We start from the raw sequence: 15,590 nt of genomic DNA, 5'->3' as shown, positions 1-15,590 counted from the left end.
CTCCGCCCGGCCTCACATCCGGGTCTGGAGCGCGGCCGCCGCTGTCAGTGCCGGGCCGGGGCGCAGTCAATGGCGGCGGCGGGAGGCGGAGCGGCGGCCACGCGCAGCCCCGAGCCCCCGAAACTTTAGACTTCCGAAGCCCCGCAACTTCGCCGGGGGCGTGGGCGGAAGGGGAAGCCGAGGCGGGACGCCCGGGGGACGCGGCCGAGCGAGCCCCGCGGCCGCCGCCTCCTTCCCCACGCCGAGCCCGCGGCCGCGCACGGCCGAGCGCCGCCGGCCGCCCCGGGCCACGCGAGCTCGCGGCCCCGCGGGGAGGCCGTGCGGCGCGCAGCCCCCGCCGGCCGCCCCGGGTCGCGCGCGGGGCCGGCGCCCGGGTGGTGCATGCGGGGCGGGGCGGCCGCCGGGCCGAGGCGAAGATGGAAGGCTTGACGCTGAGCGACGCCGAGCAGAAATACTACTCGGATCTCTTCTCCTACTGCGACATCGAGAGCACCAAGAAGGTGGTGGTCAACGGGCGGGTCCTCGAGCTGTTCCGGGCCGCGCAGCTGCCTAACGACGTGGTCCTCCAGGTAGCGCCGCGTCCCCGGCCGCGCGGGCCCCGGGCGGCGGGAGTGGGCGCCGTCCCCGGGAGGGCAGGCTCCCCGGGCTCCCCGGGCTCCCCGGGCTCCCCCGCCGCGGGCGGAGGCCGCAGGTGCGGGTGCGCGGGGGCTCCGGGGGGAGGGTCGCCCTGCCGGGTGGGGGCGGGGGTCTGCCGAGCCGGAGCCCGCTGCGCTGGCTCAGCCTGCGCGCTGGCCGAGCAGCTACCCCGGAGGCTCTCGGCCCGAACGAGTGTGAGGATCCTAGCTCCTGGTGTGTATTCCTGCATGCACGTAGCTTTTCGGACCCTGCACAATAGTAAAGTTATGAGTGTAGGCAGGCAAAATGCCGTTTGAATTTTTGAGGTGGCAGAATAGACTCGATAAAAAGTGAGTTTTGTTAGACTTGGATATCCAAGAAGGGGATTTTCTTTTTTTAATTTATTTAAGGAGTGTTCTTAAGGAGTCGAAGAAAATTGAACTCTGCCTACTTTGCGTGTAGATGTGAAAAGAACTTGTTTGTAGGACGGGTGGCTGATGTACCGTGGGTGCTATCTTTTAGTGGGTATTCGGTAATAGTTGGTGGGTCTTGTGGATTTGGTATGGGATATATCGAACAGCTGGAATCAGAATGTGTATATTCCCCTCAGTCTGTAGCTCTGCCCTGTAGCAGCAAGCACAATTATTTTAAACCTTCTTTGTCGTCTGTTTTTACGAGACTTCGCAGAAGTTCTATCTAATGTTTGTGATGAGCACTAACGCTGCTGCTTAATGATTCATAGCTGCTAGTAAGAGCCTGTTTAAACTGCTTGTCAGAAACCGTTTTACGTTTTCGTCTAATATTGATCCAAGCCAGTTACCCAAATCTCCAAACACATGGAGACGGAAGTGGATAAAATGTGATGGAAGCAGAATATTGGGCCAGAGGTTTTATTTTACTTTAATGTTTTGAGACAGCTTCTTGCTTATGTAGCCCAGACTTGCCTTGAACTCAGGATTCTGCTGCTCCCTCAACTGCTCAAGTTCTGGGACTTTAGTGGGTCAGGAGTCTCCAGGCTTTTACTGTAGTCTCCTGTTAAATTGAAGTCGTATGACTGGGCCGGCACTTTGCCTCTTCAGCCTTCAATTCTCGTAGGCCCACCTTAGAGTGAAAGCCAGTTTTCTTCTAACAAAATCCTGATATAAAAACTTCTACACACACTTCTGATGTAGAAGCTAACCTGTGTGCTAACCGTGGTGTAGGAGATGCAGTCTCTCTCTCTTTGCTTTTGTTTAATGTTGTCTTTTTAAACCTGGGGGTGTGGTGGAGAAAGGTGAGTGAAAGAGGTACCAGTAAAGGACAATTAAGTCTCAGATCCATGCTGCTGAAAGGGGCCACATCGTTACAAAATAGTGTAATAGGCTTTAGCAGCTACATAGATTCTGTTGTGTATTCATTGTTTTTGTTTTTATGGCCCTTTCACAATGTGGAAAGCAGTTTTAGCTCCGATTGACACTAGCACAGCTTGTAGTTTGCCGATGGATTGGATGGTGGTAGTGTGGGGCTAGGGTTTGTGGATTTGGTACAGAACTTACAAGATCTGATCAAAACATGCTCATTTATTGTGGAAATAAAACATACTTTCAGGGACTTAAATCAAGGAGAAGCCTCCCATATTCTATTTTGGTTTATGTCTTTGGGGTACAGAGTTGACAGAAACTGCCTTTAGCATTTTAATGGTACACAAGACTTCAGGATGTTTAAATGTTTAAATGGGCATACAAGGTAGCATTCATTAAACTAGAGCTGAGATATGTTCAATTAAATCCAACTTATTTTTGTGTTTTACTCAATTGTATTAGTATTTGAAAATAAATTTCTGTTGTCTTTGTGCATAGAAAGCTTAAATAGCTTAAATATTTGGGATTCAGTTACAAGTTGGAAATTGTAGGAATTCCCTGAAGCAAGACTTCCACAGTAATATGTTCGGTGGAGTATCCTCGATCAGGACATCTGTAAAACTCCTAAATTCAAAACTGTGAGGGCCAAATTAACAAAAATGGAAAATTCCATACCATGAAACTTCAGTGTCTAGAATTATCATTTTTAAAATTTACTGTCAAGCGGTATGACTGTGGTGTATATGAGACGTAAATGAACTCTCTTTAAACTTGGATCCCACCCCTAAGATATCTCTTTGTGTACACAAGCATTCCAAAATCTGGGTGGAAAAATGAAACTCAAAACACTTTAGTGTCAAGCATTGCTGATAAGGGATACCCAACCTGTAATGAATAGCAATCTGGAATCTTGAAGGTAGTGTACTTAAAATTTGGCCTAAGACATAGAAATGTGAGACAGAAGGGGGCTGTGGGATTAGGTTCTCTGAAGGGAATCTGAGATTTTTTTTTTTTTTCTGAAAACAGCCCTTCATTGTTTTCTAGTGAGACACTCAAAATATAATGACAACTCAAATATGATGACAGGGTTTTGTACCCTTTGTGGAGCTAGGCATTACAGGGAATCAGAAGAAGCACAAGGGACTCCGGAGGGCTTTGGAAATTACAGGACCATTCATGTGTGAAGAAGAGTCTACCTGGGAGAGCTGCATTGTGCTCAAATATAAACAGGGCACAGCTCAGATGGACTTTAGGCCAAGATGGGGAGGAAAAAGTGGGCTTCCAGGCAGGGGGAAAATATGGCCAAAGGTGGACCATGGCCAAACCTTTTCAACGACTACTAGATAGTAAGATTTTTGCCTAAGCTAAAGTATGTTTGGAGATAATGAATCAGAGCTACAAAGAGGTTGTATTGCTAAAAGCCGAAGTCAGGGGATTTCATACATATTTCAGTAGGCAGTGGAGAGGCATTGGAAATTTTTAGCTTTGACTGGGGTGGGGGGAGGAAGTTTTCACCGAAGTGTCCGGCATGGGTGCTAGGCAATAGAACCGAAGTAGAGTGAAAACAGTAGAATGGAGAAATGAGGGTGAAGTGTATTTCTGAAGGGCAGCTGGGTACCCTTACTACTTTACTGTGTGAAGTGCTTTGTGGGATAATACTTAATTGAGTCCAGATGATCAAGACTGGATGAGAAGCTTTGAACTAACTGTGAAGGGTATTTGAAAGAAATGATTCATAAAAGCAGTACTCTAGGAGGCATTTGTCAGTAATACAGCAGAGGAAAGCGGCTGAAGTCTGGTTATCTTGGGGGCTGATTTTGTATCAAAGATAGGAAATGGTGAGGAACTGGGCCAGTAACACTCAAAGCATGGGGTCATGTGGCTGGTGACATGGTTCCATGGTTAATGACATTTGCTGCCAAGCCTCATGACCTGAGTTTGATCCCCAGGACCCATATGGTTGAAGGGAAAAATGATGCCCGTGATTTGTCCTCTGATTTCCCAAGACCAGTTATGGCATATGCCTCACAACTCACCTTAAAATATTTTTAAAGTAATAAAATACTTAAAAACAGCATAAAAACATGGAGTGAGAGAAGACAGTATATGAGGGAGTGGTTTTATACCTTAGGCCATTTGTCAATGTCTACAGATATTCTGAGTGGTTATAAAATGAGGGAGGGTTGTTTTCCTGGCATGGAGTGGGCAGAGGCCAGGCATACTGTTTTAACAGCACAGAACACATGGGACAGAGTGTGTAACAAGAACTAGCTGGCTCAAAATGTCAGTATTGCTGAGATTTGAGACCTCACTTGGACTCATGCATGGGACAGGAAATGAGGCTAGAGTTATAGGAGTTATTCTGAAGGCAAACTTAATGGAGGGCCTGGTGTTGTAAAAGAGGAATGGTAAGTGTGAGTGCAGGCATTTTGGGATGGTGCTAACTCAACCAATAGATGCAGGTATTTTATTTATGATGAGTGTTGGTTATATTCGCATGTTGGGGATCTCTTCCTCACCTGTATTGAGGGAAAGAAGCAGGTAGTGTTTTACATACGCACCAAGGCCTTGATTGAGCCAGTATTCCAACATTTGTTAATAAAAGTCATGAGAGCGCTGAGTCATCTAGAGAAATGAGGGTAAGGAACAAAGAACAGAGGGCCTAGAGATGAAAGAGGAAGGAGCTAGCATTTATTGAGTACCCAATGGGCTCCTTTTCCCAGGCAATCATTTTCATGCAGGAACTCATTTGATTCCTGCATAGCCCTGTGAAGTGGGTATCTTTTTTATTAACTAGGAACTTAATAGGTAAAGAGGTTAAATGACTTGTTTATGGATAGTGAATGCCCTTCCCATTATTCTTTGCCACCTCAAAGTTGGCTCTTCTCTGTTGGTATGATTTTGGGACTAGGTGAAGAATGCAGTTAGATCAGTCAGGCTTTGTTTTGTGTGTACTTCTTAAAGCAGAGTAAGGATTTCAGATTGCTTTTGAGTTATGTGTAGACTTTTTCTTTTGCATAGTGAAGAGTTTTATAATGTCTTGAAACAGTCATCTCAGAGAGAGGTGGATTCTTGTAGTTGCTTTCCTGGGTTCAGACAAACACAGTTTTGTATTATTATACTGCCAGACATCTTTTTTCTTAATAATTAATTTATTCACTTTAAATCCCTAGTGGAGCTTCCCCTCCCTCCTCTCCTCCCAGTCCCTTCCTATTACCTCCCCTCCCCCTCTGTCTCCTTCCTTTCTCCTCAGAGAAGGGGAGACCTCCCATGGATGGCAACCCGCCTTGGCATATCAAGTTGTAGTAGGACTGGGCTCATCTTCTTTTGTTGAGGCTAGACAAGGCTGTCCTGTTAGGGGAAAGGGATCCAAAGGCAGGTGACAGCTCCTGCTCCTGTGTTAGAGGTCCCACAGGAGGACCATGCTGTACATATGCTACATATGTGCATTCATGCTCTCTGCTTGGAGGTTCAGTCTCTGTGGGCCCCCGTGACCGAGTAGTTGATTCTGCAGGTTTGCTTATGGTGTCCTTGACCTCTTGGACTCCTTTAACCCTTCCTTCCCCTCTCCCACAAGATTCCCCAAATTCCTCTTAAAGTTTGGCTGTGCAACTTTGCATCTGTTCCTATCAGCTGCTGGGGGAAGCCACTCAGATGACTTTCAGGCATCTTAAGATATATCATTACACTTAGCATTTGTTACTTAAAAAAATTATTTCACGTATACAAGTGTTTTGTCACCTTGTGTGTCTGTGCACCGTGTTCATGCCTAGTGCCCACAAAGGTTAGAAGAGCGTGTCAGATTGCCTAGAAATGGAGTTAGAGATTAATGTGAGCCACCGTGCAGGTGCTGAGAATTGATCCCAGGTCCTCTTGGAAAACAACCAGGGCTCTTAACCACTGAGCCATCTCTCCAGTACCCAAGTGTTTGTTTCTTGAGACAGGGTCTGGCCTGGAACAGCAGAGTAAAACCTCTTCAGGCGCAAAGAGCTTGTTGTTAAAGACAGTGTCAGCAGAGCAGGTGGAAGAGCTAAGTGGCTCGTGACACTTTGTCACAAGAATGGAGGATCCATCCTACAGGATTTAATTATCAATTTTGCCATCTGCTGAGGATTTTCAGTGTTATAGCTTTAAAATTAACATTTCCAGAAACAATTATTTTTTTTAAAGAATAGAAAAAGTATATTATTTACCACATTAATCAGTATGTCTTCTTAGCTTTCAGGGGAAAAAAAAAAGCCTCCTTTTTCTGTGAAATGCCAACACTTTCACAGACTTTGATTGTGTGATTGCATGATAAAAGCTTTGAGTACTAACTGTCCTTTTATTGAAGTTTGCCAGCAGTGTGTTCTTTTAATGAAGCTGGAAAGCTTTAGATCAGATGTGTTGAACAATAAGTGGTAGAATATTTGGATAAGATACACACATTTAATGGGAGAAAACCAACAATAATGAAATGTAAACCATTTTTTTTCTCATGAAACTTGCTTAAGTTACTTACAGCATCTGTTCACTAGTGAAGTGTCTGAAGTAGAGCCTTACTTATACATTGGCTGTTAAACACTTAAACTACAACTTATTTATGTGTTGGATAGTAGAACTATAACCTTACTTATACATCATATATTAGAAACTTAATAAAGTGTCAGTTTGTTATTCTCAAGTCAGTTGTGATTTCTAAATCAGTAAGCCATCTGTAAAGAATAAAAATGCACACTTGAGTTAATTAGACATTTTCCTTTTTTTGTGCTTGTGTATGTGTGTTTGTGTTTTGGGAACTTTCTGCAAGCATTGTGACAGGGTAGGAAAGAACATAAGGAGCACTAAACAGAGCCCAGCTTCAGCCAGTTTTGTGACGTTGACAATCACTGCATCTGGATCACCGCACATGAAGTGGCTGGATGGGTTTTCTGGATTTCTGATTCAAATAATTTTCTTTTTGCTTGGTGGCTACTCTCTCCAGCCACACCTTTAGAAAAGTAGTATGTGTTCTAGCTGCTCCACTGTTGTAACCCTTCATTTGGTTTCTTTATGTATTCTATGAGTGATTTTAACAAGGAAAACCTAAGCCTGGAGTGCTGTGTTGACTAACTGAAGGAAGCTAAGGTGAAGATTGTATTAGTTCTGGGTTTTTGACTAGTGAGTATTTAAAATGAGACAGGAAGTCTGGCTTCTAGTTTTTATCCTTATGTTTCATTTTCTGCAGCCTTTCCTCTGTGTGGTGGCTTGAATGAGGATGACCTACTTGGGCTCATGTGTCTGAATATCTGGTTCCCAATTGGTATAACTCTTTGGGAGAAGGATTAGGAGATTTGGCCTTTTTGAAGATCTGTCACTGGAATGAGTTTTTGAGGTCTCAAAAGACTCACCCTTTTCCCAGGGTATCTCTCTCTGCCTCTTTCTGTGGTTAGAGATGTGCACTCTCAGTTGCTCCTTTTGCCATGCCTTTGTTCTACTGTCTTGGACACTAACCCTCTGAAACAGCCCCGTTAAAAGCTTTCTTTTGTTAGTGGCCTTGGTCATGACGTTTTATCAAAGCAGTGGAATAGTAACCAGGACACTGTCTTCATTCAGGTCATCCCTGTTTACCTCTATAGAAGAAGTTTGTCTGACGGAAGCTAATTACCTACCATATTTCTTTAAGATTAGTAAATTACAAGACTTGGGCTTTTAAAGAAAATTGTATGTCTCTTTTCTGTTTTGTTTCAATAATTAGTTATTTAATCTGAAGTCTGTTTTGTTAAAAGACAAAGTTAGATTTTGTTAGTGTGTGTATTTTTTGAGTTGTTGAGTCTGTTGGGATTTTGGTAGGCACACTGGACATCTGCTTGGAAATTTTGTGTTTAATTTGATGCTGCCAGGCTCTTATGGTATAAAATGCTAATGAGACTTCTTTTTCAAATCAACTTTATATAGTTCTTCCTTATATACCACAAAGTACATATCTACCTTCACTGCATATATGTGTGGTGAAAGATCAGTTATTGTCTCTGCCATTGTGAGTTGAATCTGTGGTAATGCTGAAAAGAACTGTGTATAATACTAGAGGACCATTGGAAAGAAGGCAGTGAAAACTAAATGAAAGGGAAGACATCTCAGTGGAGTGGACAAAAAGTGACAGGGATGGGGAACGTGAGACAGCATGTCGGGAGAACTGTGTGAAGGGTGTGAAGCTGTGACAAGATTATGTGTTTAAGATGAGAAGCTAGAGCATTAATGGACAAAAGCAGAGAAAGGAAGGGCCTGCTTACTTTGGGGAGTTGGGATTTTAATGGGAATCTATAAATTTTTATTCAGAAGAGTAACATCTGAATTCTATTTTTAAAGACCACTTATACCTTTTAAGTAAAGAGAATATTGGGGAAGGTGAGCAGATTGGTCAGTGGCTAAAATAGTCCATGTGGGAAACATCAGTGCCTTAAATTAGAGAGAAGCCGTCATGTGTAGAGGGTGTGTAATTGAGATTATTTAGTTAAAAATAGGAAGCAACAGTAATGAATTGGATATGGAATTTGAGAGGAGAAGGAGCTTAAGAATATTGTTGGACTTGCCATTACTATAAGGAATAGGTTCTAGGGGGTACTATTTTGGTAAAAAAATAATGATGAATTTACAAATTCTCCTTTATTCATTTTAAATGTGGAAGGCTGTGTGTCAGTTGTGAACTTACCATAGAGGATCTACAAATCTTGACATGTTTATCTCTGAGAGGAAGAGTTGAAGATTTTATTGTTGGCAAATTGAAAACAATAATGAATAAAAATACTGAAGAAAAAAAAAAGTATAAAGAAGAAAAAATGTTTAGAATTTAGTCTCAAGGAGCATTGAACATTCTTAAGTTGGGAAGGAGAAGGCCTTAGGATGGAGGCTAAGGACAACCAGAATGGTTGAGGAAGGTCGAGAGGAAATTCAAGTGTTTCAAGGAGGCAAAAGCCAACCGCTTGAGTGTGGCTGAGAGGCTGCGAAATGTGAGCAGAAATGAAGCCACTGGGTTGATTTAGAAAGCTATATGTCATTGGTAAGTTTGACAGCTCTCTTTCATGGACTGCTTTCGATAGATGCCATATTTGAATGGCCTGAGGAATGAATAGTAGCCCAGGGACTGGAGTTAGCCTTTTAAAAAGTAGTTTGCCCAAGAGAGTGAATAGACCCAGGGCAGGGCCAGCTGAATTGAAGTGGGAGAGAATGAGATTATAAAGGAAATCTTCACTGAGGCATAATTTCAGCTGTTAGGATTGCTGAGGAAAAGAAGGAAAAAGACATATATATCCTCAAGAAAGCAGGAATGGTCTGGATCCTGACCACACACTCTTCTGGGAGGAAAGGGATCATTTTTTTAATGTTAACACAGGAAGCTATGTAGATTACTGGAGAAATGTTCCAGGCAGAGGCTTCTGCCTTCTCCTTTTATCTGAGGCAAGATTAACAGTGGAGTGACAGGAAATCAGCATACAATAGTAGGAAATATATTTGCAGTAGCATCAAAAGATCTAACATTTTAAGGATGAACTATAAAATATAACACAAAATCTAATGATTTAAATAAACAGAGAATATGTGTCTATGTTAGAAGGCTAAATATTAATACCTATTGTTGTTGTTTTAAATTCCTGTAGTTTGTTCAAACTGTTAAGCCAGTCCCAAAGACTGATAAGAAGATTCAGGAACAAAATTGGAAACATGACCAATCTCATTCTAAAAACTGACTGCACTGCTATACTAACCAGGACAAAGTGATTGACCAAAGGTTGAACACACGTAGATCAATAATCAGAGTTGAGAATTCAGACTAAGCATTTACACTTACGGTTAGTTCATTTTGGAGAATGTGTCAGGATAGTTCATGGGAAAAGAATATTCTCAGCACATGGTTCAAAAACAGTTAGATACCTCTGTACTTACAGTAAAGTGTACTTAAATATTTTGTTTATAAATCACATAAAATACAAAAATTATCTCAAAATAGATTATGTACTTACTAAGTCCATGAAACTTCTGGATGATTCCATAGGATAAATTCTCTGTGATTTTGGATTCATTTGAGTTCTTTGACATAACACCAAGAACTTATGAACCTTGGAAAAAAGAAAAAAACTTCTAAGTTGGATTTTATCCAAAAGTATTCTTAGCATTTGATACTGCAGAAGATACTTAAGAAAATACAAAGGATACTGACTTGGAAAAGATAATGCATATTATAAACATGATAAAGGTCTTTCATCTAAAATATGTCATTAATAATTAGGGAACTGCATATTAAAACATTGACATACCGCCACTAGAAAGACTGTAATCAAAGACTGTTAATACTTGGTATTGTACAGAGAATAGAATACTTTAACATTACTTTGGGAATGTAATTGGTGTGTAGCTGTTGTGAAAAACAATGACCATTTCTTTAAAAGTTAAACAAATTTACCTAGGAATGAGAAGCTCTATTCTTATGCATCTACCCAAAAGAAATGAGAAAATGTTAAAAGAATTCTTTAGTACTCATCAGTTAGTAACTGATAATTAATATATGGTATATCCATAAAGTGAAATAATATTTGCTACCAAAAGAAACAAGTTTCTGATGTTGCAACAGAGATGTTAGAAATATACTAAATGAGAGAAGCCAGACACAAAGGAGTAACTATTGTATTATGTGAAATATTTGAAAAAATATCTATAGAAAAATGTCTGGAAAAGATCCATAAAGACAGGCATCGGTGGTTCCCTAATGCTAGGGCAGAAGGTGCACCCTGAAGGGAATCATCTTTGGGATAAGAAAAGTTCTACACTTGGGTTATGTGATGGTATACAGCACTGTAAATTTTCTTTAAACTCTATAAATTATATTGTGGTTGAATTTTATGGTGTAAAGATTATGCTTCACAACTTTATTTTTAAAATTTTTTTTGCTTTGTTTTTCTTATTTTTTTTTAACATTTATTTATTTTACATATGAGTGCTCTTATCTGCATGTACCTGAATGCCAGAAGGGGGCATTAGATCCCAGTATAGATGATTGTGAGCCACTATGTGGTTGCTGGGAATTGAACTCAGGACCTTTGGAAGAGCAGACAGTGCTCTTAACTACTGAGCCACTTCTCCAGCCCCACAACTTTATTTTTAATTGTGATTTTTTTGTTTTGAAAGTGTCACGTCTGGAGGACTACTGTGTATATAATTTTATTTATCAAAATTTAATATAAACTGGCATTTGGTAAGGAACTAAAGGTTCTGAAGATAGACTTTATATTTAGCTTGTCATATGAAGAGTCATTAGAACTGACTATACTTGTTTGCTAATTTTTGTTCAGGTAGCTTAGACTGGCCTCAGATATACTACATAGCTGAGGATTCCTGATCCTGCTGCCTCTGTCTTCCAAATATTAGGATAACAGGCCTGTGGGCACCATGTCTGATACACATGTATTGAAGTACTTCTGGTATTCATGTTGGTCTGTGTTTCAGGGACTGTTCTGTGTACTGTGTATATATTAATCTCCTCTAGCTCAAGTGATCCTCCTATGTTGGCCTCTAGAGTATCCAGGTTCATGCATGTACCATTCTGTGCTGAGTAAGCCCATCATTTGTTAGACTTAGAAGGGCCTGGAAATTATGATTTAGAATCATAATGTGATAAAACATCATGGCCAAGGTAACTTACAGAAAGTTTATTTGGGGCTTATTGCCCCGGAGGGTGGAACAAAGGTAGCAGAGGCTGGAGCAGCAGCTGAGAGATCATATCTTGAACAGGAAGTAGAGAGGACTAACTCAAAATGGCATGAGTCTTTTGAAACCTCAGAGCCCATCCCCAGTGATATACTTCCTCCAGCAAAGCCATACATATGTCCTACTCATTCCCAAACAGCTACCAACTGGGGCCAAGTATTCAAGTGCCCAGGACTTAGTGGGAACATCTCATTCAAACCAGCACAGATCTTACTACATTTATATATTCTTACTTGGGATATCGTAATTTTGGGGGAACTTACAGAAATACCCTAGAATTCTGAATTTGAAATAGGCACATCTGACAAATTATAGTCTTAATGCAGTAGTAGTCTCTGCTATTTGGGGACTGAAGAATCAGTCTGTCACTGTCATGACTTGTTGAGGTGACTGGCTTCCAGTGTTATTTGGATGTACTGATATGACATCTCCATTTAATTCTCCTTGAGTTTTCATAAGCAGCTAGGTCTTGGGTCCAGGCATCACAATTATTATGCTCCTTTGTTTAAAACTTAGTTGTAAAGAGTGCTGATCTAATAGTGATTGTTATTTCTTTTTACCTATGTGTAAGCAAAAAGTAGATATGAATGTAGAAATATCAGTAGACTTGAAAAGGGAAATTGTTATGATATATGATGATGATATGAAGGGCCACCATGACGGTCCATGTCAAGGTGTCCCCCTGAGAAATTACACCTTGAAACAGATCTGGTATAAGGTTTATTGGGGTAAGGGAGAGGAGGACCAGGAGAAGGGTTAGAAGCAGTGAGCCATGAGGGCAGAGAGAGAGGCCAGGGAGGGAGAGAAGGGGCAACTAGAACAGAGAAGGGCCGGAACTGGAACAGAGAGCTGGGCTGGCTGGCTGTCGCCCTCCTCCCTCTTGCAAACAACTGGTGCCCCTGGCAGTGGCAGGGGCAATTGCTAGGACCCTAAAGGAAGACCAGCTGAATCACCTGAACGCTAACAGAAATTATTGCCTATAAACCGAGAATATTGGTGAGGTTTTTTTTTTTTTTTTTAATCTTGAATTTGTAGGGGCCACTGCCTTGATGGTTTGAGTGCATATTGCTTTGTTACATTATTAACAGTTGATCTAGAGTGTTTCTTCCAGAATACTATGTTATGTCCCAGAGGAAAACATTTAAACACCTTTGTAACTTTCCATGTAAACAAACATTGGGATTAGTCAAAATAGAATAGACTTTGGAATGTGACAGTTTCAGATTTTAATCTCTGCTCGGTGCTTAACTTCTCCCCCTGATCTGATAACTGAACCTGCTGATTGCTGTTAATCCCAGTTCTGAAGGATTGGTCCTGAACGACAGCCGGAAGTGTGTGGTGTATAAGCAGTAGCGTGGGGCCAGGTTCTCAGAATGATCAGATAAGTTTCATTTGCCTAGCGCTGCTCTGCAAGAGAACTTGCAGTTTGCAGTATGATGGCTTTAATAGAAAAAAATCGTTTCTTTTCCCTCAGATTGCCATTACACCTTTTGTTGCGTATGTTTTGCTTACATGTATTGCTGTTTCCAGTCTTGGATCCTGCCAATAATCCTTTTATTTTCCCCCTCTTATTGTGCAATTAAGCTGAAGGCTTGTTTTTCCAAAGTGAAATGTACCCAAATAAACACCAAAGACCCCAATAAAAGATGATTCTGAGGTGGTGAGCTCACAGAACTGGCAGAACAGTGATGCCACTGACAAATTGAAGTGATATGAACAAGCTGTTTGGGTTTTTTGGAGGGTTTGTTTGTTGTTTGTTTTAGAGATATCATGGCGAATTTTAGACACACAGAGTGAGATACCATATTCATGCCATCTAGGCAACAAGGTTAGGTGGACATTTGAAAGGATGGCAGTAGCAGGTGGGTGGCTTAGCAGGTGTGTCAGATAGGTGGTACTTCCCGAAGGGTGCAGGCTTATGTTAGAGATGTCTTTCTGCATTTAACTTCAGTGCAGGTGGAGTGCTAGTGAGCCACTGGGGCATAATAGGTGCTTCATAGTGCTTGTTGAATGAATGAACACAGAGGTTTTTTTTTCTGAAGCTCTTTTTTATACTGACTTTGAATTTGTGGTGATCCTCATAGCTATCTCCCAAGTGCTGGGATTAGGGTGAATATAGGGAGAATAGTAATTCTCTAGAGTCTTTCCAGAAGAGATTGAGCAGAAATGCTCTGAGAATAACTAAACCCCAAGGAATTTGTCCACAGACTTTCAGGATCTACCAGTTCTTGAGGATCATCAAAAGCATACATTTTCTTAGAAACTAATTGAGGCTAGCAGTATCTAGTGACTGACTCTAGGGGCTAAAGGGGGTGTGGTGTCATGAGAAACACAAAGCTACAGGAATGTGTGAATGCTGGGTGGAAGATCACTTTTCAGCTAAATGAAGTTACTGTGTGTTCAGAGTCATTTCAAATAGGTAGATGATTAGTGCTCATTTTCTCAGTTCTGTCATTGCAAACAACTATGTGTTTCAAGTACTCATCTGGATCCCCAAATGTCATCTTAAAAATTATTTAACATTTACAAAGCACATTGGTAGTGTCACTGGTAATTGGTAATACCTTCTCATGCATAGGAGTCCTGTGATAATCCAGAAGTTATAGCGGGCATTGACTTGTCTGGGCATGTCTTGCAAGCACTTGCAGATAAATCTTAAAATAGTTCTTTTTGCTGTGTTTATTTACATCCAACTGATTATTGTCAGTAATTGCCAAATATATTTAGCAAAAGGTATACTGTTTAAAACTGAGAAGAGCATAGTTTTCTCAGCTGAAGCAAAGCTAATCAGTAAGTGTAAGGAATATATATATGTATGTATGTATGTAAAATCTTACTGATTAGTGTGTATGTGAGTGTGGCCATGCACGTGCCACAGGGCATGGCTGGATGTAGAGAGCAGCTGCTGGCAGTGCTTTTTGCCTTCCGCCCTGTTGAGGCAGGATCTCTTACTTCTGTAACTGCTGTGGTACTTCAGATTAGTTGGGTGCTGCTGCCGCCCATCTTGTAGTTGTGTTGGGATTAACCTGCCCACAGAGCCATCTCTCTGTCACGCTCCTGGCCTCTGACCCCCAAATGCTAAGTATTTATTATGCATAGCTCCTAAGTAACTGACCTTTTTTTTTTTTTCAAGACAGGGTTTTTCTGTGAGCCTTGGCTGTCCTAGACTGGCCAGGATTTGAACAGGCAGGCTGGGAACTCAGAGATCCATCTGCTTCCCTGAGTGCTGTGATTATAGGCATGCACCATCTTTCTTTGCACTTATTTGCGCACATGCACAACTGTTTCAGTATGCATATGTGGAGGTCAGAGAAAAACTTGTGGGGGAGTCTGTTTCCTTCCACCTTGTGGGTCCTCAGGATTGATATCAAAATAACAGGGTTGAAGGCAAGTGCCCTTTCCTGCTGTGCCATCTTGCAGGCCTCTTCTTGAATTTTTTTGAGGACCCATTTAGCTTCACAGAAGACTGAAACTTGGCATTGTGTTCCATAACATACTTTCTATATCTTTAATATATAGATGCAAGTTTCTGCCATAAATATGAATAAGGTCATCCAGAATGCATTTGTTTGTGAAACAAAGTAGAGGAAAAGAGGCCTGGGGCAGCTAGCTCACTGCCTGGGACCTCTAAGGGAGAAATTGGGAAAGGTTGTTTGCATATCATGCAACTTGGTTTTGAGTGCCTTAGAGGTAGGAGGGATGAAAGATACTTCTGACTGGTTTGTATGTTGCACTTTAAAAATGTTTTCTGATTCAAATTTGGACCAGTTCTCAATGGCACTTTCTTTTATAGTCTTCGTCTTTTCTTACTTACATTCTTGAGGCCTAAAGCAAATCCTCATGATGAATTCTTTCTTTATTTATTTATTTTTAGATATTATAAACCAAACCACTCTTTCTGTAGTCCTTGGATTT

General features: G+C 41.4%; 1 protein-coding gene across 6 annotated transcripts in view; it reads left to right on the top strand.

Annotated features, from left to right (window-relative positions):
- Window positions 1-13: 13 nt before the first annotated feature.
- The window catches only part of Reps1 (RALBP1 associated Eps domain containing 1), a 78,273-nt gene continuing 62,696 nt past the window's right edge, over window positions 14-15,590 (top strand). For 4 of the 6 annotated variants that reach the window (XM_021644514.2, XM_021644515.2, XM_021644513.2 and 1 more), the window contains exon 1: window positions 63-569. In XM_021644514.2, the coding sequence (XP_021500189.1) occupies window positions 417-569 (153 nt within the window). In that variant the 5' untranslated portion in view covers window positions 63-416. Of the gene's footprint in view, window positions 570-15,590 lie in introns of all 6 variants that reach the window. The other 2 variants (XM_021644516.2, XM_021644512.2) reach the window with 1 other exon arrangement.

The sequence above is a fragment of the Meriones unguiculatus genome, chromosome 3, assembly GCF_030254825.1.
Source record: "Meriones unguiculatus strain TT.TT164.6M chromosome 3, Bangor_MerUng_6.1, whole genome shotgun sequence".
In the NCBI taxonomy this organism is placed as follows: Eukaryota; Metazoa; Chordata; class Mammalia; order Rodentia; family Muridae; genus Meriones; species Meriones unguiculatus.
Note: the sequence above shows the minus strand (reverse complement) of the source record. Positions and strands in the feature narration are given on the sequence as shown.